The 27,202-nt window shown below is 39.4% G+C and overlaps 1 protein-coding gene across 1 annotated transcript in view; it reads left to right on the top strand.

Annotated features, from left to right (window-relative positions):
* Positions 1 to 7,215: 7,215 nt before the first annotated feature.
* The window catches only part of SLC7A11 (solute carrier family 7 member 11), a 58,142-nt gene continuing 38,155 nt past the window's right edge, over positions 7,216 to 27,202 (top strand). The window contains exons 1-5 of the mRNA XM_010210351.2: positions 7,216 to 7,492; positions 10,362 to 10,488; positions 14,835 to 14,950; positions 23,056 to 23,181; positions 25,410 to 25,509. Of these exons, the coding sequence (XP_010208653.2) occupies positions 7,216 to 7,492; positions 10,362 to 10,488; positions 14,835 to 14,950; positions 23,056 to 23,181; positions 25,410 to 25,509 (746 nt within the window). The remainder of the gene's footprint in view (positions 7,493 to 10,361; positions 10,489 to 14,834; positions 14,951 to 23,055; positions 23,182 to 25,409; positions 25,510 to 27,202) is intronic.

Below are 27,202 nucleotides of genomic sequence, written 5' to 3'. Positions count from 1 at the left end.
TCATAGAGCAATCTCAACTCTTTTCCTTGAAGTGCAAGATAGATACTAATGAAAAAGAATAAATCACTGTAGTTATTGTCTATTTTATTGTAAAAGAGTCTGTGATAAAAGTGGAGGTTCTTTGTAGAAGAGCTTTCTCTCTTAATCTTTGGACTGGATTAAATGTGGGAGGGATGGAAAAAGGCTAGAACTGGTGCATTATACACAGAGGGAGTTGAGCTGTTTGCTGTTTGCAAGGTTATAAGTGAAGTAGCAATTGGAAATGTACTTAGAGATCCATGTCACTACTTTTTGTTGCCCTAGAGACTTGACTTCTGAGGCTCTGTGATAACCCATAGCTCCCCACAAATGTGCTAACAGGTGAGAGGGCAGATTTTCTGTCATGGTTGTTGTTTTGCACAAGATTTTAAAGTCTAGGATAGACAAGACATGACTACGCACTGTGTGTGTCTGCTGTACATTGGCTTCGTAACCTTCTTACTAATGTCACAAAATGCAATGAAATTACCATGCTTGAACATACAGTGTTTCTGAAGAATATCTCGTGGATGTGGAAAAGAGGAACTTTGCTTTTAAAGAGGAAACAGAGGCTGACCTCAGCACTAAGATGCTTTATTGAAATGTGTGAATAAAATATGGAGCTCACTGGTACAAATTGCTGAAGCTCCTTGGCAGCCTTCCAAACGAGTGCCCTTTCTGATGGAGTTTTTAATACTTCAAGAAGACATAGTATGTGCATTTAGATGCCAATAAAACAATTCCCTGTACGATCCATTGGCTGCATTTCAATACTAAATTATGATGACAGTGTGAATGATTGACCAGCAATCACCATTGAAGCATTTCTGCACACACATGCTTTTGCTTCTCTGCAGTTTAATCCTTTCTTGTGGTAAACTCTGTCACCACTTCAACACTTGAGATGCTTCTGTCCATCTTCCTCAATGCACATGTTGTGCCATTGCTGCTGATACTAAAGAAGCTTTAACCACCTGGCAGTTTATTGACTAGAGCCTGACCTTATTGCATTTGTGACCTGCAAGAGGCCACAGCCAAGACTTGTTTTGTCTCCAGACAGAAAGCTACATTAAATGAACGAAAAAGAGAACTCCATAGATGCAACTATTGCTCCACCTGGCAATTGAGAGATGAATGAGGAGGGAACTAAAAGTCCCATTACAATTATTCTTAGGTAAGAGTGTGATTTTCTGTTTCAGAAAAATCAAATAACTTTGAATGTATGCTCCATCTAGTCTAAGTTGTATACAACAGGAGGGGAATGATTTGCTAAACCTGACAGGAAAGAAGAGTGACCTTCTCTTGAGGGTGAGAGTAAGGAACTGGAGTTCAGACTAAGACAAGTGGTCTGAAGATTTCCTTATAGTCAGTAAATAAAAAACTTAAAGTTCTTGAAACTCTCCTTTCTAAGGTTTCAGATAGATGATGTTGTTAAAAGAACTCAATGGCCGAATTCAGTGGCTTTCACACTGGTGGTATAGGATAACATCATTAACCTTGTTAAAAAGAGGAAGATTTCATTTTTAGTGGAAAGAACGTTATTCACATAAAGCACAGTGCCTGGCCAAATAGAGGAGTAAGGCATGTGCCGCAGGAATCTAGTTATTATATGCATGATGCTGTATAAATTGTATGAAAAACACAATAAAAGCAAGTAGGGAGTAATTAATTAGCCAAGCCTAAATTTGATAATCTAGGCAGCTGTTGTATGATTTCTTCACATAAGCTTTTTATCTAGTGTGAAGAATTCTCATCAGGAAAATGGAGCAATGAGCTGGGAAAGAAAATGTTCTCCGTGCTAATTGTATCTCTATCATGATTTTTTCAGAAATCCTAAAGATTTTCCAGAAGCGATGATTAATTCTGTTCACAGGCCCAGCCTAGCCTGAGACAGCTGAAGTTAAATCCTGACTGCTTGAAGCCAACAACAATCATGCCGTTGTGTCAGGTATCTGACACATGCAGTTTTGATGGAAATTTTCCCGGAGGTCTTGATTTCTTGAAAGTTGTGGGATACCTGAAGGTTTGCATCCAAAAGTTGAGCAATAATATCATAGTGACTCTGAAAATTATTGTTTCATTCTGCTGATAAGAAAAGTAAACAGAGAAAATTCAAGAATAATATTTATGTATAGAGTTACTTAGGTTGCATATGTCCTGAATATCAAAAATGAAATGGTATAAAAACACAATCACGTTTTCACATACACAAGGCTTCAGTCAGAATTAGCTTTCTCTTGTGGATTTTTTTCGTTTGGTACCAGGTGCTGATGATTCTTTTTTACTTAAAAAAAAAAAGTAACAATCATTAAAATATCAGACCATTCAGCCAGAATCATCATGTCTTTTGAAAGAAAGCTTTGGTAGTAAGAAAAATAGAAGGAATTTCTGAAATCCCACCACTTCCCCCCATTTTTTTTTTACTTTTCCAGATGAAAATTGACTGGTAGCTATCAGCAAATTGGAGACAAGGAAACACTGAGATGTATTTGCCTTCTGAATGGTTATCATTGTCTGCAGTCTTCTTGGAACTAGATTTTTATTTGCTGATTGCATCGGCAAAAAGTTGGAAACTTTTTACTGAAAATACAAAAACTAACATTTTAATTGTTTTTTTATTTCTTATAGGATTTTGCCTTATTTTTAAATCCTTTGAGCTGGATGTGTACTTCATTCCTTTTCATTTTTTTTCCTTCTAAATATCTCTGTATTTGGCACAAAGTGTAATGCAAAATAGCTAGGCAAGTAATTTGTAAGTCTCTGACTCTAAAATAACACTCCCCCCAACATTCTTTGGAATTTCATTTGTAAATAAATCTTTGACCTGTAGTAAAGACAGTAACAAATTGTTTCAGTCTTCTCACAGTTCTAGGTTTGTGTTATAACTTAAAAACCTGTTCCACTCTCTTGAGATTTCTGTATGCTTCATGATGATACTATTCTGATGTTGTTCCCAATGTCACCTTAGTTCTTAAATTGCTTACAGATTATTTTTTCTCCCCAATGTGAGTTAAACTATTTTTCAACGCTACAAAAGGAGCAGAAAATCTCCAGCCAAAACTTTTCAATGTTAGATTATCTATATGAAACAAATACTTTTAGGTATTTTGCCATCCTTTGACATTTGAAACCAGACTACCGCCTTCTTACAGGGCTGCTTTCCGAGGCTCACAAACAGCTCGGCATTATACAGAGAAGACTCAACTCAGTTTTCTAAACAACTTTGTCATGCCATGCCACCCACACAAACGGGTTTGGGGCTTTCCTCGCCTCCTCAGTCTTAATATACTTCCTTTTTTATTCCCATGTCTCCAGTCAGTGTGACAATGTGTGGCCTAGAAGCTTGGTTTGTGACTCTTTGGATTTGTTCGATGCAATAAGCTGATATACAAATGCCCGGAAGGATTGTCAAGGTATGCTCATTACACCTAGAAATTAAGGAGTTTTTGTGGGCTTGAGAGATGGAAACTCAAGTACAGGCTTGAATTTTAGGTCCTTCACTTTACTCTGTGTGTGTTATGCCATTCCCATAAAGGGGAATACTCTGTGTGTGTGTGTTTTGGAGCATTCCTTGGGGGAAATATCAAAATTGTAGTTTCTTTGGGATTGGAGATAAGAGCTATGTCCAGGTATTTGGCACAAGCTCTACTAGTGTGAAAGTTGAAGTGCCACATATCAGGCATGTTCAGCCTGTGAAACGCTGTAGAATCATGATTCCCTGTGATGCTCAAGTATTTGACTTGCTGTAGTACTATGGTGCAGATGACAGAAAGGTTATGTTATGTACACTGTGAAAGGTCCCAGCAGCACAGCCAGCCCTGGTCACCAGAGCCCATTGACGGCAGCAGGCAACCAGCATGGGTTGCTGACTCCATTGGCTAGTAGTTTAGGTCTTTGTAGGGCGTATGCATAGGAGGAATTGCAGGCTCGGCCAGAAAGGATATCTGTTTGAAATATCTTTTGTTGAAAAAGACAGTGGATAGGTAGTTCAGGACTGGCAGTGAAATCAAAAGGAAACCATTTCACAGCGATCATCTTGGTTATGCTTTAAAATGTTTGTTCAGAAGAAAATGTCTATGAATTGAGGAAAAGCACAACCTGAGAGAAACAATAAAAGGCTGTGCACAATGCCAGCTGCCATTAGAGGCTGAAGATTTATTTTCAGAGCATAGTTTTTAGAAACATTGCTTCAAATAATTTCATTTTAAAGAAAATTGCACCTTATAACTTTTTGTTCCTTTTCAGAGTGGATTTTTATGGAACAACAGGGCTGCTGTGAGTGTTGGACAGGTTAAGCCCTGTGCTTTCAGAAGAGCTTTCTGAAAAGACACTGAGTATTGTGTGTTTTGGTTGCATAGTGATACCACAGTCTTTACTCTGCGATGAATTATTCAAATGAAAGTGGCTGGTGGGATACAAATATAATCGGAACAGATTGTACAGAGTGTATTGTATAACGAGGGGCAGTCGACAGTAATGAGCCTTTTTCAGCTTTGTGCCCTCCTCAAGCTGGACTGAAGTGCTGAAGAATTCTCGTGAAATTTCCATATTATAACAATCTTCCAACAGCAAATATGAATTCCCTGTCCTAGGTGGAACTGGTAATTGGAAGTAAGCCTTGAACTCAAATGAGAAAAAATGCTGCTATTTTGTTTGTTTTTGGTGGACATCATAGAGAAGTGATGTACACAACAGTACTCACTGGGAAGGCTTACAAATAGCACGATCACTAGCAAACTGCTGGTATTTAGGAAAAAGTTTCATGCATCCAGCCTTACTTGGTTCCCACCTTAGAAATCTCACTGGGAATTTGATATGGTCCTAAGCCTTACATGTGTGTTATCACTATACCATAGAGGAAGCAAGCATCCTTTTCGCTACGTGGGAGAGCTTTAACAGGTATGTCCAATGGGCAAACATGCATTCTTTCGGCTAGCAGTCAAATGAAATTTGAAAGTCATTATACAGTCCAGTGTTATTAGTGATTAGCTGATGCAGACAGATGGATTGCTGGGAGTTGCCTCAGGATTGTCTGGGTGGTTACTGAGCTTTTGGTTTGATCTTGGAACCATCTTCCTGTGTAAATAAAGAGTAAGCATTACTTAAGAATGATTGCCTAAAGTATTAGATGTTTTACGATGTCATGTGTTTCTTCGTTAAACAGCCTTTGAAAGTTAAAATAAAATTAATGGTTCAACATAGTGTTCAAACCAGTTCTGTGCCTGGTTTTATTTCCTCTAATCTAGTTACTTGCTTCAAGCATTTATAATCTTATAGGGGGGTGGCCTGTACAACGTACATAGCACACCATCTACTTGTGGTTTTGCCTGTAACTGCTGCCATGAAAATCAGCTTGGTTTGGACTGGGCAGTGACCAGAAGAAGGTCCTGACTGCAGCTGGTCTGTGCAGTCAATGGCTTCCCTGAGAGGTCGGGACCATATGCAGTGACAATAGGACTATGAGCTGTACAGGGAAGTGAAGGACCAGCTGCTGTGCACACCAGCATATGGAGAGAGAAGTAGGATGTGTTCAGAAAACAGGCAAGTGGTTCCAGTATGTACTCAAAACCTACCATCACTTTGGGTTTTACATGTGTGCGTTTAAACCTGATAAGCTTTTTTTTTTTTTTTACACTTTCTTTTATCTCAGTGCAAATGATCACGGGTGAAAAATGAAGCTTTAAAAACACCAAAGTTTTACAGCTGCAGTGTGTTGATATGCCAGAATCTCCTCTTATTCACATAAATTTGAAAGCACAGTAGTGGTCTGAGCTCAATGCCCACATGTCAAATGACAAAATGTTTTAACTGCTATCTTCAACTCCCTCCCCTTCCCCCCTCAATCCTAATTAAGGCGTAACTGTAAAAGCAGTAACTGCAGTAATCATTTCTTTTTGCACTGATCTAATCTGAAGCCACAAGCATCTGTAATAGTTATGCTACAAAGGATTTTTCCCCTTTGGTAGATATTGCACAGGCTGTCTCTCAACTAGGTTACAAGTGCTTGAAGACTATTGATTTTTGCTGGGTTTTATGAGAATGCTCTTTTTTTTAACAGTTTGATTTCTCAGGTTTGAATTTGGATCATCAGGTTATGAAACAAAAGTATTTTGCATCTGCTTATTTGTTTATCTGGTCTGGGAAGCTCTATGGTAACACAAAATCTCCTTTCTGATTCCTGAGCCCCTGGAGATTCCATGCTCTGGGGTGTTCACCTCCTGCCAGATCACACACAGGAGGTGACTGGAAACATTAGTAGTATTTCTGAAGGGGAAGTGTTGTGGTGTTGCTTACTGACATCACAGAAACACACTGCATGTATGAAAAAGGCTGTGCTGTGGAAATAACCCTGGGTTTTTATTAGGCTGCTTTGGGTGTGTTGCTAGGCAACCTGGGGTGACAAGGGGGTTGTATGTATTTTTTAGATAGGTATACGTCCCTATAGAGATTTCCAGGTAAGTAAGGTAGATTTGAGAGAGGCTGATCAACTGCAACACAAGAAGTTTAAGCACCACAAACTTCACTTTCGCTAAGAGGAGCTGAGAAAGAAATTGGATTAGACCCAGGGATGACGTATCCTGTTTGATTTCTTTTCCCCTTGTGCTCCGACGAGCTTTGTGTTTAGGCAGGCTTTTGTTTCTGGCTCCGAGCCACTTTAAAAAAGTTTGGGAGTGTGTGTCTCGGGGTGTCCAGGGTGATGTGCTTAACTTGATTGGCTCAGTTTGCTTGCTAGTGCTTTGTTCTTCCCACCACCCTCAGGTCTGTAGTGCAACATGCCCCAAAGGTTTAAAAAGAGGAAGGAAAAAAAAAAAAAAAGAGAAATGCTGACTAATGCCAGAGGTTTCTCAAATGGCTGATGCAAACCTGGAGAATTTGCATCATCATTCAGCTGGAGTAACTTGGTATGACAAGAGCTTAAATACAAGTCCACTCGGAAGCTGAGCTGGTTTCCAATGATAGGGCAGTACCAGCTCGCAGTGTGAAAGCGCAGGTGTTCCTGAGCAGCGCTCAGATCGCACTTAAAGGCTCAAATACACTTTAGGAGCTCGTTACCTGTGTGTAAGAGCAGCTGCAAAGATAAGGCAGGGCAGAGAAAGAAACTTAGTAGTTGGCTACACGGAGAGGAAAAAGACCTTGAGTTTCTACTGCAAACTTTTTTGCCTGCGCTTGCTGTTAGTGTGCTGGTGGCACTGTAGCATGTTTAGGAAAGCTGCTGTACCCACAGTCTCTAACGGAAGCTACTTGCAGGGGCAAGCTAATGGCAGGTTGCCCTCTATGGACAGAGAACAACCAGCCCAGGAGGGAAAAGTTGTACTGAAGAAGAAAGTGACACTTTTGAGGGGGATATCCATCATAATTGGCACTATCATTGGAGCTGGCATCTTCATCTCTCCCAAAGGCATCCTGAAGAACACGGGCAGCGTGGGCATGTCCCTGACTGTCTGGACTGTGTGTGGCATCCTCTCCCTCTTTGGTAAGTCACTTAAAAGTTTCTAATTGGTCCAGAGGTGCAGCTGGTGGATTATTGCTATTATTTGTCTGATTTTGCCATTGGATAGCAAGGCACAGTGTGGAGCTCGAGGACCAATAGGACTACAGGTTTTTACTGCTGTGGTACGCTGCGTGGAGGAGTGTGTAACTCCTGTCCCCCCAGCACTTAGTCGGTAAAGATTGGAAGCATAAAATATTGTTTCTTATGGGTCCCTAGAGGAACAGGAAAAGTAAATGTCCATTTCATTTCAATGTGCTGTATGTATAATGTTTTTCTTCTGACTGTAAGAGGTGGTTTGCAGTTTGCTTGTAAGGCCCCCAGCAGCTGGAGATGTGGGTCACTCTACTCAAACACTGGCAACATTTTTAGGCAGCTTGACTTAGTTCCCTCTATGCTAGAGCGAGGTCTGAGAGGAATAATTCTCACTGGATGTAAGGAGTATTAGTAAGAAAGGGAGCAAAATAATAACAGTAACAACTCCTCTCCCCACTTTTGTATTACTGTGCTTTGCTTTGTCCCTCACTGACGATGTTGCTTGGAAAGATTGTGCTGCAAAAAAAACAGTGCAATGGAGACAAATTTGTAAGGTGAATTGGCTTGCTGGCCTGCCTGTTGTGACAGTTTTTACTAATTTTGTTTATTTTAGAAAGCATTAAATTCTGAAGAATGCCATTTTATTTCTTCCATACACAAAGCCTCCATTCAGAGTGGAAAACCCCACCCTGACCTTCACAGGACAGAGGGTCTGTTGACCTACTTAATAAATTAATCTCAAAGAAGCTGAAGAGCTAACATGAACATTGGCTTCATTTAAAACAGAAACAACTTGTTTTCTGGCAGGAGTTAAAGAGGGCAAACATGGACTAACACATATCTATTTAAGAGGTGGAACATGCAAAATGCCACCCTGTGTAAATTGGCTCTGAGCTTAAAAGAAACATGGTCTGTTTGCAGGCTAAGCCCACCCAAGCCAAACAGACAGTGCAAGCAAGTTAGGACCCATTTTGGTCAAATGTTAAGTGTATTGGTACAATATGCATCATAATCTGTTGTACAGATGTGGAAGTGCTGTCTGTAACTGAAATTCCCTCAGATACAGTTTGTAACCCTGCAGAAGACCTTGGTCTTTATATTTAGTTGAAACAGAGTTTGCTTAAAGCCCTGCACTTTTAGCTTTCATTTTTTGACAGTGAATAAAGTTTGTACAAAAAAATCCCTAAAAAATCTCTTCACATGGATTTTCTAGGTCATTTTCCAGATCTCAAGATATGAAGAACTGTGTAATTTGGCCCAGCAAAAAATGCTATCTCTTTCTCTGAATGGACAGGATACAGTTTTCTTTTTTTCTTTTTTCTTTTTCTCGTGGTTTTTTTTTTTCTCATTTTTTTTTAGTAGCCGTTTGTAATTCCCTACATGACTTAATTATTGTAAGATCACATGCAAAGATCACTTAAAATCTAGCTTGCTGAAGTTATGCGTGTAACATGTATCAAAATACAATTTCATGTAATCCTGAACCTCAACAGAAAAGACTAGCAAGAGAAAACCCGTCAATAGCTTTTTTTTTTTCTTTTCTTTTCTGTTTTTTTAATGTGGCTGTGAGAATAGCAGATAAAAGCTCCACATTTTTTCAAAGCCCCACACAAAACAAATAACCAAGAATAAATTTGGCCTAATGTGGTACAGTTTTAATGGGCTTTGTACATGTTATGTGGTTTTGACAACTATGGTTTTCATTTTAAAGTGCTGCAGCATAAAACCAGACAGGGAAGAGATCAGAAATGAGTTCATATATGTTTCTGATCTGAACTGTATGTGATGTGGTGTTTACAAACTTTGTTACTGTTTTAATCTGGCTTCTCAGACTCCTCTATAAAGGGCTGCCTACATGTATTGGACATGGTACATTTCTCTATGGATGCAGTCCACTTCTGGAGCTGAGAATCTGCTGGCTTTGTGACTGGGTGATGGCTCACTAAGCAATAGTGGCAGATGGTGCATGGGTGAAGAAGGCTTCATGCAGGCCTTCACAGTTGCAACTAGCTGTTGCCTGCTCTGCAATGCCAGAGGCCGGGTGTTGTGCCAGCAGCAGACTTGGGAATCTCTTTGAGAGCTGCTACTTGCTGGGAATGCCACTAGCACTTGCTCCAAAGGGACCTGAACCACTTCTGCATGAACTAATGCAGCAATGTGATACTGATTTGAGGTTTTATTTTAGTCAGTGTAAATGCACCAAAGAATGAAATGAGCCTCTTGCTACAAAAAAAAGTGGTCTGTATTTAAAGCATTAGGAGTACACAGCAATGCTGCATCAGTACTGGAAAGTCAGGGCTAAATCACTCCCTGAATTTTGTGTATAAGATGTTAGGAGCACTTTTGAGGAAAATTCTTAATCTTCAATTTGTGCTTCCAAATTTTGACAAGTCAATTGCTTTGCCAGTGGCTGGGTAATAAAGTTTTCAGGTTTTTCCTCACAGACTGAGACAGGCATCTCCAAGGCTGAATGGAGCTGATCAACAAGCAAATGTGTCAGAGGTCTTTTACTTAGCAGTGCAGTCAGACAGGCTGGCAGGGACAGTCAGCATGACACAGAATTTTCTTGTCCCTCTTCACGAGATACAGATGACTAATGAAACCACATTGATAGCAAATAGTTTGCCCAGTGGCTTTACACGTAAATGTAACTGGATATAAATACAGTGTGAATAACTATAAGTTTAAATGAATTAATTAAAACTTTTAAAATTTCTTAAAAAAAAAAAAAGAATTTCAAGTAGTTGTGATAAATAGCAGCTCCATTGTATAGCTTATAAATGTTTCCAAAGGTATTTCTGGATATCTCTTATGACAGGTGCCCTCTGCTATGCTGAACTAGGAACATGCATTAAGAAATCTGGTGGCCACTATACCTATATCCTGGAGGCCTTTGGTCCATTACCTGCTTTTGTGAGAGTCTGGGTTGAATTACTCATAATTCGGTAAGTGTATCGTACTGTGTTTATTTTCTGATGGCAATACACTTTTCAGTCATAAAGAAAACCTTCCGATACACAATAGGCAAAACAAATGAGATATATCTTGATCAATGAACCGTGTTCTTTTAGTATGGTTGCTTCAGAGAATTTAACAATGCTGTTTTGCTCATCAGCATCGAAACATTCAAGAAGATATGCCCACAACGTATGGGAGGGCAGGGAATGATTCTAAGAAAACTGCCTGCCACACAAAGTCAGCTTACTGTGTCCATTAATGTCACTCATAATGTTAATAATTATGCCTATATATAGCATAGTGGAAGTCACCTTTACCTTGTCTCAGTTTTAGCATTAACTTTTGGAGCAGTTGCTGTTGACCATGGATAGGAGAATAACTCCTGGTGAAGCTGTTTTGGAGTAGTTTTCAGATTTGGGAGTATAATATATTTTTATATGTCAATTCATGTCCCCATTTTTTGTTTTTATGGGATGTTAGTTTTTGAATGCTATGAAAGACATCAACAAGCCCAATAAAGCAATGTTAAGTCTTTTAATATCTAAAATGTCCAAAGTATTGTTTTGGTGTGTAAGCCTTTGACTCATGTGACCCTTGATATTGTATGGATGAATTAGAATATGAAGAAGCCAAACCATCAAATCATACAAAATAAATTTTCATAATGTAAATGGATTTTTATATCCAACTCAAATGTGGCCCTTGGAATTTTTATTTTTTTTTTCCTTTTTACAGTATTGCTGAGGCTGGTGAGCTTGTTAAATGTAAAACAGAGCAATTCGCTTATGCAAAATGACTTCAGGAATGCTCCATTCCTGCCTCAGGCTAGTTAGCACTCCTTTCCCCTTTCTTCCCCAATCAGCCAGTTAGTCACAAAAGCACAAGCCTCATTTCAAATCACAACTATGTTTACATAGTATTGACAAGTTCTGGCATAAGCTGTGGAGTTTGAAAGTGCTGAGTCATTATGAATCCATAAATCCTTACCTCGTTTCCGGAGGAAATTATTGTGTACGTTAGTCCCTTATATCCTCCCCACTCATACATAACCTTTGAATGAATTGCACTTCCATCAAGCATGATGAAAGAGCAGATGTCTTAATCATAGCAACTTTTTTGCTAAAAAGAAAAACAAAACAGAGGAAAGAGGCATATGTTTTCACTATGAGAAGCAATGCTGGGAACAGATGATCTCTAAAGGTCCCTTCCAACCCCTACCATTCTATGATTCTATGATTATATGTCACAAAATCAACAAAAGAGAGTAGTGTTAGAAATCCCCCTCTTAACCTCCTCCTTACTAGGCAGAGAGACCTTTTAACCTAGGCACCAACACCCACAAGAAACCAGGCTTCATAAATTCTACTCCCTACGAAATTACTGTATTTTACATATGGCAGTGTCCCAGGAGTGTCATGAAAACATTCTTAGTCATTGTGATCTGCCCCACACCCAGAAAATAATCATCTTGCAAGGGAAGGAACGTCAGTGGTTTCTGTACTTGTTACAACTTGCAAAGATCAGAGCGGTGCAGCTGAAACTCTATGTAGAGTTTTATATCCAAGTCCTGCATTGGTAAAGTAATTGGCTAAACAAGATGAATATGATTTTTTTTTTTTTCCCAGTAGATGAAATTGCACACACATTTCTTGGCTAAGCTGCTTTTTCACACAGGATGTCATAGAAACCCAGAACGGTAGGGATTGGAAGGGACATCTAGAGATCATCTAGTCAAACCTCCTTGCTAAAGCAGGTTCACCTCGATCAAGTCATACAAGACTGCTCCAGGCAGGTTTGAAAACCTCCAGAGAAGGAGACTCCGCAACTCCCCTAGACAGCCCGTGTCATGGCTCCCTCAACCTGAGGAAAGAAGTTTCTCTTCATATCCAAATGGAACTTCCTGTATTCCAACTTGTGCCCATTATCTCTTGTCCTGACACTGTGCTACAGAAAGAAGCCTTGTTCCATCCTCTCAACACACACCCTTTAGGTATTCATAAGTGGTGATAAGATCCCCCCTCAGCCTTCTCCAGCCTAAACAGCCCTGGGTCCAGCAGCCTTCTTCATAAGAAAGATGTTCCAATCCCCTGATCATCTTGAATATCCTCTGTTGGACTCTCCAGAAATTCTCTATCACTCTTGAGCTGGAGACCCCAGAACTGGACATGATACTGCAGATGTGTATGATTCTTAAGCTCTGCCAACATACTGACTAAACTGTGGCAGCATCATCTGCTGTTTAGATGGGCCTTACGCTGTGCTGCTTCTCATCCAGTACAGTCAGGTTGTATGTATATTTACATACTTCTTTTTTTTAAAAAAAAAAAAAAAAAGGAAAGAAAAAAGAAAAGCTAGTTCTCAAGCAAGTGAAGATAACTGTGAGAAGGCATTGTCTGTAGCACTTAACTGTGGTGGTTGCTAAACAGAGATTGGATGAGAGTGTGCTGCCAAGTGACTGACTCACCTGAGGTATGTGCTGGGGCATTGTAGGTGCTGGGAACTCATTTACATACACTCATGTACCCAGTGGATTTTTGTGCTACTTGCACTTGATAGAAGCTGCCAATGTGCTTCTGTCTTCTGGACATAAAGGTGTTAGGGAACTGCTGGCTTCCCCCTAGGAATGCAGTCAAAAGGAAAATGCTCTGTTCCTTCAACTTCTACTTAACTGATTGACTATGCTGACAGTTAAGCCTCTCCCCAAACATGGGAATACAAGAGAGATAGCTATTTATTAGAGTTATAATTTAGGAGCTATATTTTTAATATCACAGTTGCATGGATAGCAGTGGCTGTCTCTTCAAAAAGGCCTTTCTTAAAATCATAGAATTGTGTGAGGGAAAAGTTCAAGTTTTGGCAAAGGGGCTGGGATTGAGGAAAAAACTCTGGGAAAGCTCCAAAGTTCTAATCTTTCATCTGATCTAGACAGATCAAGTTACTTTTGGCAAGCTGCGGTGTTTAAAAAGCCAAAAGCTTGGTGATTTTCATATGTAAATTAGAGATATTGCAACGAGATAAAGCCAGTTATGCCTCTGTATAAACCCAGTACAGAGGACATTTGCCTTCACTCAGGGACCAAAAGTTGCAAATCCAATTGTTGGCCAGTGAGAGGAACAGTCCTTGTGAGTGGGGGAACGCACAAGCTGCAGCTCTCACTTGTCCACACAGAAACTTTCAGAGAAAGTTCTGTTCTATGCTCTGTTCTCTTCATTTTGGTCCAATGCAACGTGTGACATTTTGGTTTAGTCATAACACTAAGAAAGTTTGTTTCAAAGGTTTCCTCTCTTGTGGAAAATTCCTTTATTGTTCAATGGTGAATAATAACTTCTCTGCAGAATTTTTATGCTGTTCCATAACATTTTCATTTGATTCTATGAACTATATGTTCTGTAAGGTGAGGCATTGTTTTATTAAATGCTGTAGGCTTTTTCCCAAGAAATTTGCATTGACTCTTGTTTAACTAAAAAATTCTTTGAGGCAGAATGTTTTGCCTTTTTGACCTTATTGTGCTTGAGTGTGTGAGGAAGCATAGGTGCTGCCAGCTGTCCTATCAAGGGTGAATGTGTCCTCCCAAATTAAACGTGAACAGACCACTGGAACTGTAGTGTCTGATCTGAGGCACGGGGAAATCTGTTGTTAATATGTGTCAATGTTAAGACTTCTGGCAAACGTTTAGCTTATCTCAAAGAGAAAGAATATATGGATATTATTAGTATTTCAAATGTCTGAATACAATAACTGCATGCCTTACTTTGCATTTCTCTATTTCATGGTAGGTGCTTTCTGTACTCTGAGGATTTTTGCACTTGCTTGAAGTGCTAGGAAGTGATTAGTCACCAAAAGGAACAAAATCTGTTTGCATTTTAGGAAATTTTAATTAATTTTTTGCTTTTTCTCAGATTTTAATAGCAGACCTGGGTAGATTTTGCATTCTTACTGCAGTAGAGGAAAATTCGTAACTTAGTTTAATTTGCCTATGTCTCTGAGGAATAATATATACCTGGCCACTCAAATTCAGTCCTCAATAACTTCTACTCAGGGTTTTGCCCATGTGAATGAAGATTTCTGTAGATATCTTTTCCTTCTCTTTAGGACTGCTTCACAACATGGAAGCTGTAAGAGTAATTGTAGCAAGAGGTGTTGCTGTCAAGATCAGAACCACCGAGTAAAACTAAACTACTCATGGTTTCCTGCTGCATAGTTACAACCTGGAAACAAAATTAAGTGTGGTTCACAGTTCTGTGATAGTAAAGCTACAGAATGATCCTGTAAGAATATTATCTATGTACTGTTGCAGATTAATTTTGTGATTTTGTTGTTGTTTTTGCTTTAGCCCTGCTGCCACAGCAGTGATATCGTTGGCATTTGGACGTTACATTTTGGAACCTTTCTTTATGCAGTGTGAAATCCCAGAACTTGCGATTAAACTTGTTACAGCTGTTGGCATCAGTAAGTATCCAATTTTAGGTTTCAGGGAAGGGTAAAGATGATGTAAATTGAAAAAAAAAAAAAGTAATCACGCAGTGAACAGATAGTCTTTGATGTGAATCATTTGAAAATCACTGTGCATCTGATGCCAAGGGCATCACTGTGAGTTTTTGCCTGGATATGTGTATTTGTGAACATAAGCAATAGTAAAAAGAATAGCAGACTTTAATAATGGCAGGGAAAATCTATTGCCAAAGATGATTCTGTTGCCACTTGAATTAGTGGCAGAACTCTCATTACTTTTGTAGAAGCAATTTCAGTCCCTAAGAGATGGTGAGCCAGTGCCAGAGATATGGAAGAATGATTACCCGATTTTTAGTGCTTTGCTCTACCTCTGTTTTAGGAGGCAATTGAGTGCCAAGTATGATGCCATGAAGAAATGTAGTTCTCTTGAGTAGAGCATAGGCTACATGAGATTATTTTTCCTAGTTCCATTCTTGTCCTTCATAGCAGTAAAAACTTCTTGAGGTACTTGTCGTTCAGGAAGTAGTCCCCAACAGATGACCTTGGGAGCAGGATGTACAGCTTGGTGAAAATGCACATCTGTATTAAGCAGCTTGTCCTGCTCTTGCTAACTTTGCAATTAATGTAAAGGGGACCATTCAGGGTTACAGAGAACCAATAATTGGAAGATAGAAGGCTACTCTGAGACCAAGAGCTATACAGTGTTCCTAGGCTGGTGTGGGATTCTGGATGAAACAGGAAGGCACAAATTGTGTTGTGAATGGGACTCTAGGGGCAAGTGCCTGTAGCTCTAGAGGCTTGTGTCCAGTTCTGTCTGGTAACTGCTGCTGACTTGCCTTTCACACATATGCACATATTCACATTCAGCTGTGCTGAGAGAAGAGTGAAGAGTAGACCTGAGTAATTACTAAGAGATTGCTCCTTTCAGTTTGGCCAGTGCAGGTATAGGAAACAAAAGAACCGGAAAAAGGAATTAAGACTTGCAAAATGATCAAATGCACACAGGAGACCCCTTCAGCTTTGCACAATAATAAGTTCACATGAATTTTTCATTCTTTGGGGTAGGGAGTTCAATTGACATTGAAATTTCCAGTCTCCAGGTTACTGTGGCTTTGTGTGGGAGGTCTCCTGGTATGAGTTCTCTTCAGTCAGGACTGTTAAAAAAAGCAGTACATGATCACATTTCTTTCTCACTTATTATGCACAAACTATAGAATTCATAGGAATAATTAAATTAAGGGCTTGAATTTTGAGGTCAATGACTTTTTATAGCTACAGCTGTCTGAAATACTTCAGTGTAAGATAAGGGTGAAACAGATGTTCGGTAACTTCAAGGTCACTGAGACAGAAGGAATGTTAAGTGAAGGCTCATCAAAGCTTTTTGTTAAGTGCGTGTGATTCCAGCAAAACAAGTGAACAATTTGAAATAGATTTTTATTGCTTTTAATTTAATTGAAAATTTGCTTGATAAGCCAGAGCTTCAAAGAGTAATTAAACAAAGAAGTAACGTTGCAGGGGAGGTGGAGTTATTCTGAAATAATTGCAGCCTAAAGGGAGAGGGGAGTTTGCAGCAGACCACTCCTATGGTGAATGCAGGGCCGTTGCACAGGTAGAGTGAGCTGTTGTTTCCCTAAAAGAACGGATTTTTATAGGAAATTGGCAACTGAGTGAATGAAAGCTGAGAAAAACAGTAACGTCAGACATGCTTTATTTTTTGCAGTATGCTCTTTGTAGTAGTTTTTGATCATATGCTTTACTTAAGCTCAGGGATCCCAGAGTATATGACTTGTTCTTGTATGGTAAGAATTAGCTTGTTGTGATGGAAATTCTTATGAATGTTTTGTATTGTTCATGTAGGCAGAGCAATAGGTAAGATTAAGATGCTGTTGTGCTGAACAGACACACTGGATCCCTGAAGATCTTATAATCCAATTTAATGATGTCAAAAGCAGTGTTTGCTTCTACTGAAAATTTTAGGCTAGTCAGAAAGAGAGCTGATGTACCTTTTGCCTTCTTATCTGTTACTGGGCCCTTTTTCCTCCTGTGCCTGGTGACAGAATCCTCACTGTGATTTGTCTTTATTGCACAGGAGAGGGGAAAGGTAGTGGGAAGCACCGTTAAACTGAGACTTTGTTCTATAGTTTAACCTTGTCATTTCTGACCATACTAGAAAGAACGGAAAGAAATTTTGAAAAATCTCCAGGTGATTCCCTGTCTCCAAAACCAATCAGTGTGTCTAAACAATTTCTGACAGATGTTTGTCTAAACTGGTCCTAAAACCTCCTGTGAAGGAATTTTTAAGGCCTCACCTAATACTTTAGCCCGTTTTTTTTCTATCCTTGTCATAATACAGCTTTTCTCTTAGTTCCACTCCCCCCCCAAAAAAAACCCAAAACGTCCTCTTGAGCAATTTAAGCCTATTATTAAAAGGTTGCCTGAGATGGATGCAACCAGGAGTATGATGGGGAGTGGCAAATACCATTGCTCCTCTACAAGCTGCAAACAACTACTTCTTGGAGAGGGACTACAAGCCATTCCGCTCTCCACCATTCCGGGTCCTCTGTGGTGAAAAAGGAATAACAGTGCTGCAGAGAAGGTGTAGATCAGATAAGAGCTGAAATGAAGCTACTGGAGATGTTGACTTTTAAAAAAACCCAACTGTTCTTGGTTTATTATTTATAAGAAAAAGGTATGTGCTGGGCACAAAATTCCCCTCCATACCACATCTCTTCTCAGCAATTTTGAACAATCTGTGGAAGCAAATTTTCTGTTCCATGATATGGTGCTTTGGACTTCTTGGTTGGTTGTTTTTATTTAAAAAAATCCAACAACCCAAAACATTTCAGTGTCTCAGTAGGGAGATGGATGCCTTTGTGGAGGTTCTCTTCAGATAGCCCAGTATTCTGAAACTCTGAAGCAAAGATTACGTGTTCTTTTCAAACTTAGAAATCACTGTAATTCATGTGGTATTTCTCAAGTGAATCTCCATGAGGAGAAAAAACTAGGCAAGTACTGGGTATGCATATCACTGTCCATTGATTTGCTGTAAAATTTTGTTAAAGTCAGTCATTTCAACTGAAAGAAGTCACCTCGAAGATATCTAACAACTACATTTTTAACGAAAATCAGTGGCCAGATAGAGGAGAGAGAACACGGATGTGCCTCAGCAGAAGGAAGCACAGTGGAAGAAAATACAAACAGGAGACAGGGCTTTCTAAATGCCCAGCTTTACTTGAAATGGACACAGCACCTCCCGGACACAAAGCAGAAGGGGTCCTGTCTACCTTTGTTCTGATGTGAAGACAGTTGTTTTAGGAGAAAGAGTTAAAAACTAATTTCTCCTTTTAAGAGGAAGCTTTTAGTGTTCTCCATATTTGTTTTATCCAGATGGTGCAACCCCCCCACTCCCCCCAATATATTGCTTTATTTGTATCTTTTAATTATTTTCCTAATAGTAAGCTTAAATGTGTTGGTAGCATGAAAGGGTAAGTTATACTGTGCACAGGTATTGTACCATACTATCAATATGTAACCCAAATACATACCAAATCTTAACTGAGCCTGTTCTAATCTTGTTACTTGGCCTTCATAACAGAAAACAGATAGATAGGTTTCAGCTGTTAAAAACTGGGAGCCTGAAAACAAGTTACCAACTTACACATGTGTTTAAAGTTTGTATCATAGAATCATAGAATGGTAGGGGTTGGAAGGGACCTTTAGAGATCATCTAGCTCAACTCCCCTGCAGAAGTAGGTTCACCTAGATCAGGTTGCATAGGAACAGATCCAGGTGGGTCTTGAAGACCTCCAAGGAAGGAGACTCCTCACCCTCCCTGGGCAGCCTGTGCCAGGGCTCCATCACCATCACAGTGAAATAGTTTTTTCTTATGTTTAAGTGGAACTTTTTGTGTTCCAGCTTCATCTCATTACCCCTTGTCCTGTTGCTGGATGCAATAGAAAAAAGGGATGTCCCAACCTCCTGACATCTACCATTTAGATATTCGTTAATATTAATGAGATTCCCCCTCAGTCTCCTCTTTTCTAGACTGAACAGCCCCAGTTCCTGCAACCTTTCCTCGTATGAAAGATGTTCCAGTCCCCTGATCATCTTGGTATACTCATTAATATTTATTTTGGGCATTTTATTCTGCAATAATTTATCAGTTTTATCCTTTTTTGGAGGTCTCCCCCTAAAAACTTCAAATACTCCAAACTATGGCTGTTAGAGGGGATATTATGCTTAGAATCCAAGGTCAACTGTACAGATCTGTCAGCAATCACTGGCAAATATTCCCATCCAAAGCTTTCTTGGCATAAATTTAGTGTTTATATGAATCTACAGTTACAGTTATTTACATTCCCATCCCACCCCCCTGCCCTTTATGGCAGACTTTATGCTCTCTACCCCTGGCAGTCTTCAGAAAAACAGTTTAAATTAAGACCCCTCTTGGCTTGACAGGATAGCATAATCTCTTCTGATAGATGCATTTGTGCTTACTGTGACTTCCTTTTAATTGATGCATTAGGATGTACAAGCTGAGGGTATTTTTTTAGTTTGTGTGAATGCCTTGAGTCTGAAAGCCTGACAAGTTAGAGGAGGGCAGTTTCATTGGTTTCCTGCTGAGGCAGTGGTTCATATATTCTTGAAAAGTAGGCCAGGATGTAACGCTTACTGCTGCTTCTCCCATTAGATTTTGTTATCCATCTATAGCTGTGGCTGTGTGAAAGAAAAAGATTGTGAAAAGCAACATGATTGGTGTGGCCATTGTGTTTGATTGCTCATGAACCCCATTTTGTTCTCCTTCCATACTCTCCTTGGTCAGGATTCATCTCACTTTTCATTAGGGGTTTAGTTTAAGGCAATTGTCTATGCTCCCCATAGAATTAGTGGAGAAAGAGGGAAAGACACTTCCTGAAGGCAACTCATCTGAGGTAGGCATCCGAAAGAGGTTGATATTCATTCTCTGGAGGTAACTGTATCTTCATTGAGGATGCAGCCACACTAGATGCCTGACTTTTAGTTAGCAAAGTTAGAGATGAGTCCTTCCTTCATTGTTCTTTTGTCTGAGGAGCTGTTGCGTCCTTCTGATCTTTGCTGTGATCCTGTATCAAAGCGTTTGCAATCAGTTTCTTGAAGGATCTCCATAAGGCCCTATTCATAGAATAGAGGTGTTGAATAATGACCATAGTCCCAAGATATAATTTCCTTCTTGAATTCCGTCACGGTTGTCTCATCTTTTTCCTGCTCTTTAGTAGCTTTCTTTTGACTCCTCCATTGCCTGTCATTATCCAGTTGCTAACACAACCAGTATGGTACCCATACATGATATGCACATAGAACTGCTGACACTATTATAAGACTGTAAGTTCTCATAGCCTACTAAATAAATAAATAAATAAATGAAATTTTAAAAAATACCCAATTGGTCTAAAATCTTCTAAGAGCTTAAGTCTCAGCCCTGCAACCTGAGCAACGGTATTTATTGCTGCTCTGAAAAGGGCTTACTCTTACAGAGTACCATCAAAACTAGCGCACGTGCACTGGACTGACTGTGGGTGTATAATCCCTTCAGCTTCCCAATTAAATGAAGATCCTTGCAGTGACTGTTCTGCTTTTACTGTTTTATTAGAAAGCCTCAGATGAAACATTTGGCTGGCCTGAATTCATAGTTGGGGATGGAGAAGATTTTAACACTTCATGAAAATACCAGCCTGCAATTTTTCCTTTCAAGCCAGTGTAGCTCTTACACAGATTTTGGGCTTGTGATTTGTGTGTGACTGGCCAGCAGGAAGGTTATGAGTTTCTGTGTGAGCTGACATTAGTGTTCATATTAGTTTGCCATTCAATGACATTCTTATATGTGTATCAGGAAGGTGAAACCAATGTGTTAGAAAACCCTGAGGAGGGCTCTTTGTAAGGACAATGCTCACATTACCTGTTCTGACCTGTGTAAGGCAACAGGCTGATTGCTGCAGTGAGCTTGAGCTCTGAATAAGCTGGATGTCAAATTGCAAAACTTTCTTACACATGAAATTCTTCCTTGGTTTATTCTTGTGGCCAGATCCCTTCCTGAGCTTTGTCTTCTGGGAAAGAGAAGCACAATATCCATAACTTTCTAAGAAATTTGACATAAACTAGTGTTTGTTTATGACACTAGGATTTCTTTTATAACTTAAACACTGTTGGTCAAATGAATACTTTAAATACATTTTGCTTAAATGACAGTTGTTAACCTTCCTGGTAATCAAGCCCTAGGAAAAGAGGAGGAACCTCTATCAGTGCTAATATTCAGGAGCAACCTAATGGGATCTTTCAACATTCAAATGAGTGAAGCCGTGTCAGGGTAGTATTATACAGTAGAGTAAATAATCAGGCCCTAGGATTTTATTTTTCCTGCAAAGTATACAAGGAAGTAATAAAGAAAAAAAAGTATTGCATCTCAAGTGATACTTTGCAGAACTCCAAGTGATCTCTTTGTGACTTAGAAAAGCCTATCTCAGTTCTGAACTATGGTGAAATACAGAACTGGAAAAATATTTTGAACTTTAAGATCTCTTTTTTGGTGAAAAATTCACATTAAGTAATGTTTCAGATTTGGTAAATTGTTAATTTGAGAGTGGATCACTGTCTTCGTTCATTTGAGAGTGGGTCACTCTCTTTCCAATATTAAAAAAAACAGATTTTTTTTTTTTTCTCCCAGAATTTTAATTCTTTTAGAAAATTCTAAACAGCACATTGGAACCCAGGTTACTTGGAATTTTTTCCCTTTTCCATTAAACCCAGTTTAAACTTTGGTTTAAACTTTGGTTTAAACTGAGAAGAATTCTTTATGATATTTTTTTGGCTGTACCAGTGAACAGAATCTGTGTAAGAGAGTTGGGATAAATCAGTGGGGTTTGCTGTCAGAAAGCTTGTACCGTGCCAGATTTACAGTGTTGCTCAGACAGAGCTCTCAGACTGTCATGGGAGATAGCAACCTGTGGTTTTATGTGTCCCAAGGTGTGTGATATAATTGATGATACAGACAAACTGGTGCTCTTGAGAGAGTTTGAAGTATGGGAGGACTCTGATGAGGAGCTAATTCGTTATCTCCATATGATGGCAAGAAAGAGAAGATGAAAGAGCAGGCTTGTTTGAGTACATTTGCCTTTCCCTGCAGCAAAGGGGAAAAGGGATTTTTTTATCTAATCAAATGACTCACTTTTTCCATTCTTTAGGTAATTTTTTTCTTTATATATCTGAACACTTTTATTGATTCTATTTTACCAGGGTAATTGTTTAAATAAGCTAAAATAACTGGCACTCAAATAATAAGACTTACCATCTTCCTATCAGTCAATGCTATAGTAAAGGCCAGAAGAAACCTTCCTTGTCCCAGAAGGAGATGGAAGCCAAGCAGGCAGGATGTAAAAGCCCTTCTCATACCTTTCTGTATTGTTGAGGTGCAGACCTGGGCATTGTTTTCAAGAAGTAAAAGGTATCTGTTTTTTCACCAGTTCCCAGCAAGGACAGACATGTTACTTGCTCTCTGTCTCTCCTGCATCTCTGGTGATATGGCAATAAATGAGGAGAAAGAGTGGAAAGGGTGTGTGGGGGTGTGTGTGTGAATGAGGTTGTGAGTGATAAATTTATGCAGGACCTACATGGGGAAGGGGGAAAGTTTAGTATGATTCTGTTTAATTGTTATTGTTTTCTGAAAATACAAAGTTTTACTCAAACCTGCACTGATACAGAAATCTGGAGTGACAGGGATTGGGCAATTTCTTCATCCAAGGGAGGTTCCTGTCAGCCTGTCACCTACCAGCATCTAATGATTCTGGGTAAATGGAGCAGTAATTTGGTGTGGAATGAGCCAAGTGGAAAATGGAGAGATGGATGGGCCACACAGTGGCTCAAACAAAGGGAGTCAGCTCAAAGGTTTGATGCAGCATTTGGAAGGCTAATGTGAGAAGTGGGAGGGCAGCAGCAGGAGAAGGTTATCAGGAATGTATCAGGATCTATTATGTGTGTGGCTTCTGGGCTGGCAAAATTTTGTGGTGATTTTAGTGGTACCAGTATTTCTTTCTAACTCTTGATTTGTTTTTTTCTTCTCCCCCTTGCAGCACTGGTGATGGTCCTGAATAGCATGAGTGTCAGCTGGAGTGCCCGTATTCAGATTTTCCTCACCTTTTGCAAGCTTGTAGCGATTCTGATAATTATAGTCCCTGGAGTTATCCAGCTAATTAAAGGTATGAAATGAAAAGTAAATGCTTTTAAAGTGCTTTTATCTTTACACTCCCCAGTCTTTCCCCACCTGCCTTCACTAAATAATGCCTATAACAGCAAAATCTCTTAATTAGTCTGTGCTTGCTTAACTGAAGCCCTGTACTGTCATATAATTGATTAGAAGTGGAACTACACTGGAGTGAACTGGTATTTCCTTCAGCATGCCAATGAGTCTATTCAGCTCAGACTTTTCAAAGGAGTGTCAGGATTGCTCTTTGTAATTTACCTTTGGCATGAACTTTGTGAAAGGAGTAGGATGGGTTTTAATGACAACTGAGCATAACTCTCCTCAAAGCACATGCCTAGTTCAGGCAGAATATGTCTCCTTTAACTGAACTAGAGCCTAGTCCACTTTGGTACTGGGTATGTGGTGTGGAGGGGGCACAGAATTGTGAAATATATGAAAGAAACACTATCGTGGATGCTGTTCTACCACTTTGGTGATGTAAACTGTGAAGTTAAAGTTGGTGTACTGGGAAGAGAAACTATAGTTAGCTATTGCTTTCATAGTCTTCCTGCATGCAAATAATGGATGCTCATGCTGCATGTATGCTTTACTTCTTTCAAGTGAAAAACTAAAGCATACAGCTAAAGTTAATAGCCTGGGGCAAACCCAGGTGTAGGAAACAGAAGCAAAAGTGTTTGGAGAGACGGAATTACTCTACAGACTTCACCAAACGTTGCTGCATAAGCAAAGAATGTGAAAACACATCTTTGTTCTGCCCAGCAGTACCCAGCACAAACATGGCTGAGCAGGCCTTTCCTTGGCTTTTTGCAAGGTATTTGGGCAAAGCCATGCTGGCAGAGAAACTCTTTTCCCTCACATGTGCTCAGCAACCCAAAGAGGTTTTTCCATTAGAGCCCTATCAGCAGTGGATGTGAGATAGTGACAAGCCCCAGCTCACTCTTGTTACAAGAACTCTAGACAATAACCACACAAAGCACAGGAGCTGTTCAGTGCAGAGGGTCAGAATGGAGAGCACTTTTAATGAATTCTTGGCAGATTTTTATCTAACAGAAATTATCACAGTTGTTGGCACTGTCCCTGGGGATGCTCTTTTATGATGCTTCACAAAGCCTCCCATCTTAGCCAACAGCATAGCATTAGGCTCCGTGGTGAGCTCAGTTTCTCAGGGGCAGACATGTCTCTGTGGTTAGCAGTAAACTCTGAAAAAAAAGTTTTGCTGTGTAATACTCTCCTGATTCATGATTTCTGTTTTCTTGTTTTTCACTTCCTTTCTAGCAGTTGCAATGCCTCTTCCTTCACTTCTTTTTATGTGCTAAATTTCTCTCTTTTCTCATATGCTCCATTTTTCCTAGACCTTTGGAACAAACCAAACTCATATTTGAAAGAGTTTTGCTGCTCTTAGCTCAGATAGTATCCCTAATTCCCCACTGGGAACTTCTTCTGGTCCCAGCTATTTCCTTACCCCAAAAGCCTTCACATTAATGGAAATGTTGACTGAAAGCTCAGTAAAAAAATGAGTAAAAGGTAGAGGATTTGACTCATTGCTAATTTAAGTCTGAAAGAATTGTGCTTCTTCCTACTCCTTTGCTGAGGAGCATAATTATTGCTCAGGAAATCTGGGATACTGTAGGGAGGTCTTAACTAGCCACAGAGAACTTTGTAAATGGACAACAACATAACAGCTCTTTTATGTTTGCATTTATAGATATGTAATTCTTAGTATAATATTAACATAGTACTGACTATAATGTGGTAGGGAGTTACTAAATTTTTCAATGGCAGAAATGTTTAAGATATTGGGTTTGTTTACTTTAAAAATGTTGCTTGTGAGTGAAATGTTAGTAATGTTCCTTCTGCTTAAAGTGTTAAACAAGTGAAATTTTCCACAGCAAAAGCTACAGAGCTCGTTCTGTACTTTCATGTTGATGTAAGTCACTGCTGGAGATGACAGTGCACTGAGTGTCATCAAGCTCAGAATGCTTTGAAAAAAACCTAATAGGTCAAATTCTGCTATTGCATGACTGAGGACGCCACAAAACCTTTTATAATTGCTGGCAGATTATGACTGCAAGGGTTGGGTCAGAAATTAGGATCAAGGGCAGAACTTGAAGTGAGTGAACTATTGGGTGATTAAATGTTCCATGGTGTGATATATTTATTTGTTTTAAAGTAGTAGGTGACCAAAGACCTGGTTTTGCAATATTATTTTTGTTGACATTGCAGGAGAAACACAGCACTTTAAAAATGCCTTTGCGGGGAACGATGCCAGTGTTATGGGATTACCACTTGCTTTTTATTCAGGAATGTATGCCTATTCAGGCTGGTAAGTTGTTGAAGCCTATCAGTATTTGTCCTGAAAACTAACATTAACATGTTCTAACAAAGACATTTGTATATATGAAGGACTGAGTTATATGTTCTACATCTTTTGCCAAACTACATCATGTAGTGAGGGTGCATCTCATCACCTTTCCATATGCTCAGCAGTTATTCTGCAAGTAGCTCCTGGAAAAGTTTTTCTTCTCCAACGTACAATAGGTAAACTTGTGCTGAACACATACACACAAAATCAGATTTTTATTTCTGTTCTCAGAACTAGAAATAAAGTCAGCAAGAAGCAATATTCTTAATTTTTCTTTAGGTATTTTGATAAAAGGTATAATGAAGCTTTAATTTTTGTTGAACAAGTCCATGATTAAATGAAACACAAATCTGTGAATGATTACGATGCTGTGTGGACTCCTCAGCCTTTGCTTTGAAAAAAGCAGTATTTGAAGAATAAGAAGCAAATCACAATAACATCAATATAAACCACAAAACAAGGCAAATCCTCCTAGATTCTTATGCCTCTTGCTCTGGGAGAATTGGACCTCACTTAACAAGAAGTGCAACTGGCTTCCATAGAAGTCAAGTGCTATTGACTGCAAGCAAAGGTTTGAGAATCTGCCTTTAAGTCTCCTGCTCAGAACTTTCTTTCAAGTTCTTTCTCTCTCTCCCACCAAAGTACACAGCAACTGGTTTGAAAGGTGCTGCCACTCTTCAAATCTGCCTTACGATTTATTTATGCTTAGCGAGGCCTCCACATTGCATGGTGCCATCGTGCTTTTGAAGCAGCAGTGTGAGGGGGAAAAAAAAGAAGACTACAATGCATAGAGTGGGCTTGTTTTGAGATAGCTTTGTATGAAGGTCTTCCCTTTCCTTTCCATAGACTCACAGGCAGCCAAGTTCACACAAAGGCAAGGGATGAGAGATAAGGCTGTTATTTATTTAATTCAGAGGGACAATGGGCTGAGTATTTGAGTTCTCTGCCTGTCTGTAACTTCCCAGTTGCAGAAGCATTATAAACATGCACATTGAAGCATTGAACAGAACTTTTATATTAAATGGTGTCGGGGGTGGGGAGAACCCAAGAGAGTCCAAAGCCTTTATCTGTGATAGATACATAAGAAAAGAGCCTGGCATTTTGAAGCCTCAAAGAAATGGAACTTATTATGCTGACAGTCTCTACCTTCTTCCCTCTCTCTCTTATAACCACCTCTGTCTCTCATATCCATAAATGTGATAGTTTCTCACTTTTAAAATATTAACCTATTACATTTTTGTATGACTGCAATTTTAAAAGCTTTTTAATATTACTTGTCACCGAGGCAGAGCTTGTTTACTGTAAAAATGCTACATCGAAAATACTGTTATTCTGTTACTTCTTTCCTGTTTCTTTCCATTTTCCACCTACTGTTCCAAACTCCTGTGATAAAAATCATCTCTATTTTCCTTTACAATTCCTGGCTTTATTTCAAGGTCCTTATTTGCTACTTATAAAAGAAATTATCAGGCAAAGACCTAATTTGCCTAGTGGCTCTTCCTAGCTGCCTATTTGTCACAGCTCAAATTGATTACCTCAGAGCAGAGAGGAGCAGACCATTAAGTGAAGTGTCAATACCCTTGCACTATCCGTTTCATGAGACTAAATCAATCCAGTGAGTTGAATGTGAAGGAGTGTTGCAAGTGCTGGTGGT

This window comes from Colius striatus, chromosome 3 (genome assembly GCF_028858725.1).
Source record: "Colius striatus isolate bColStr4 chromosome 3, bColStr4.1.hap1, whole genome shotgun sequence".
In the NCBI taxonomy this organism is placed as follows: domain Eukaryota; kingdom Metazoa; phylum Chordata; class Aves; order Coliiformes; family Coliidae; genus Colius; species Colius striatus.
This window is presented reverse-complemented; position numbering and strand designations above follow the sequence as displayed.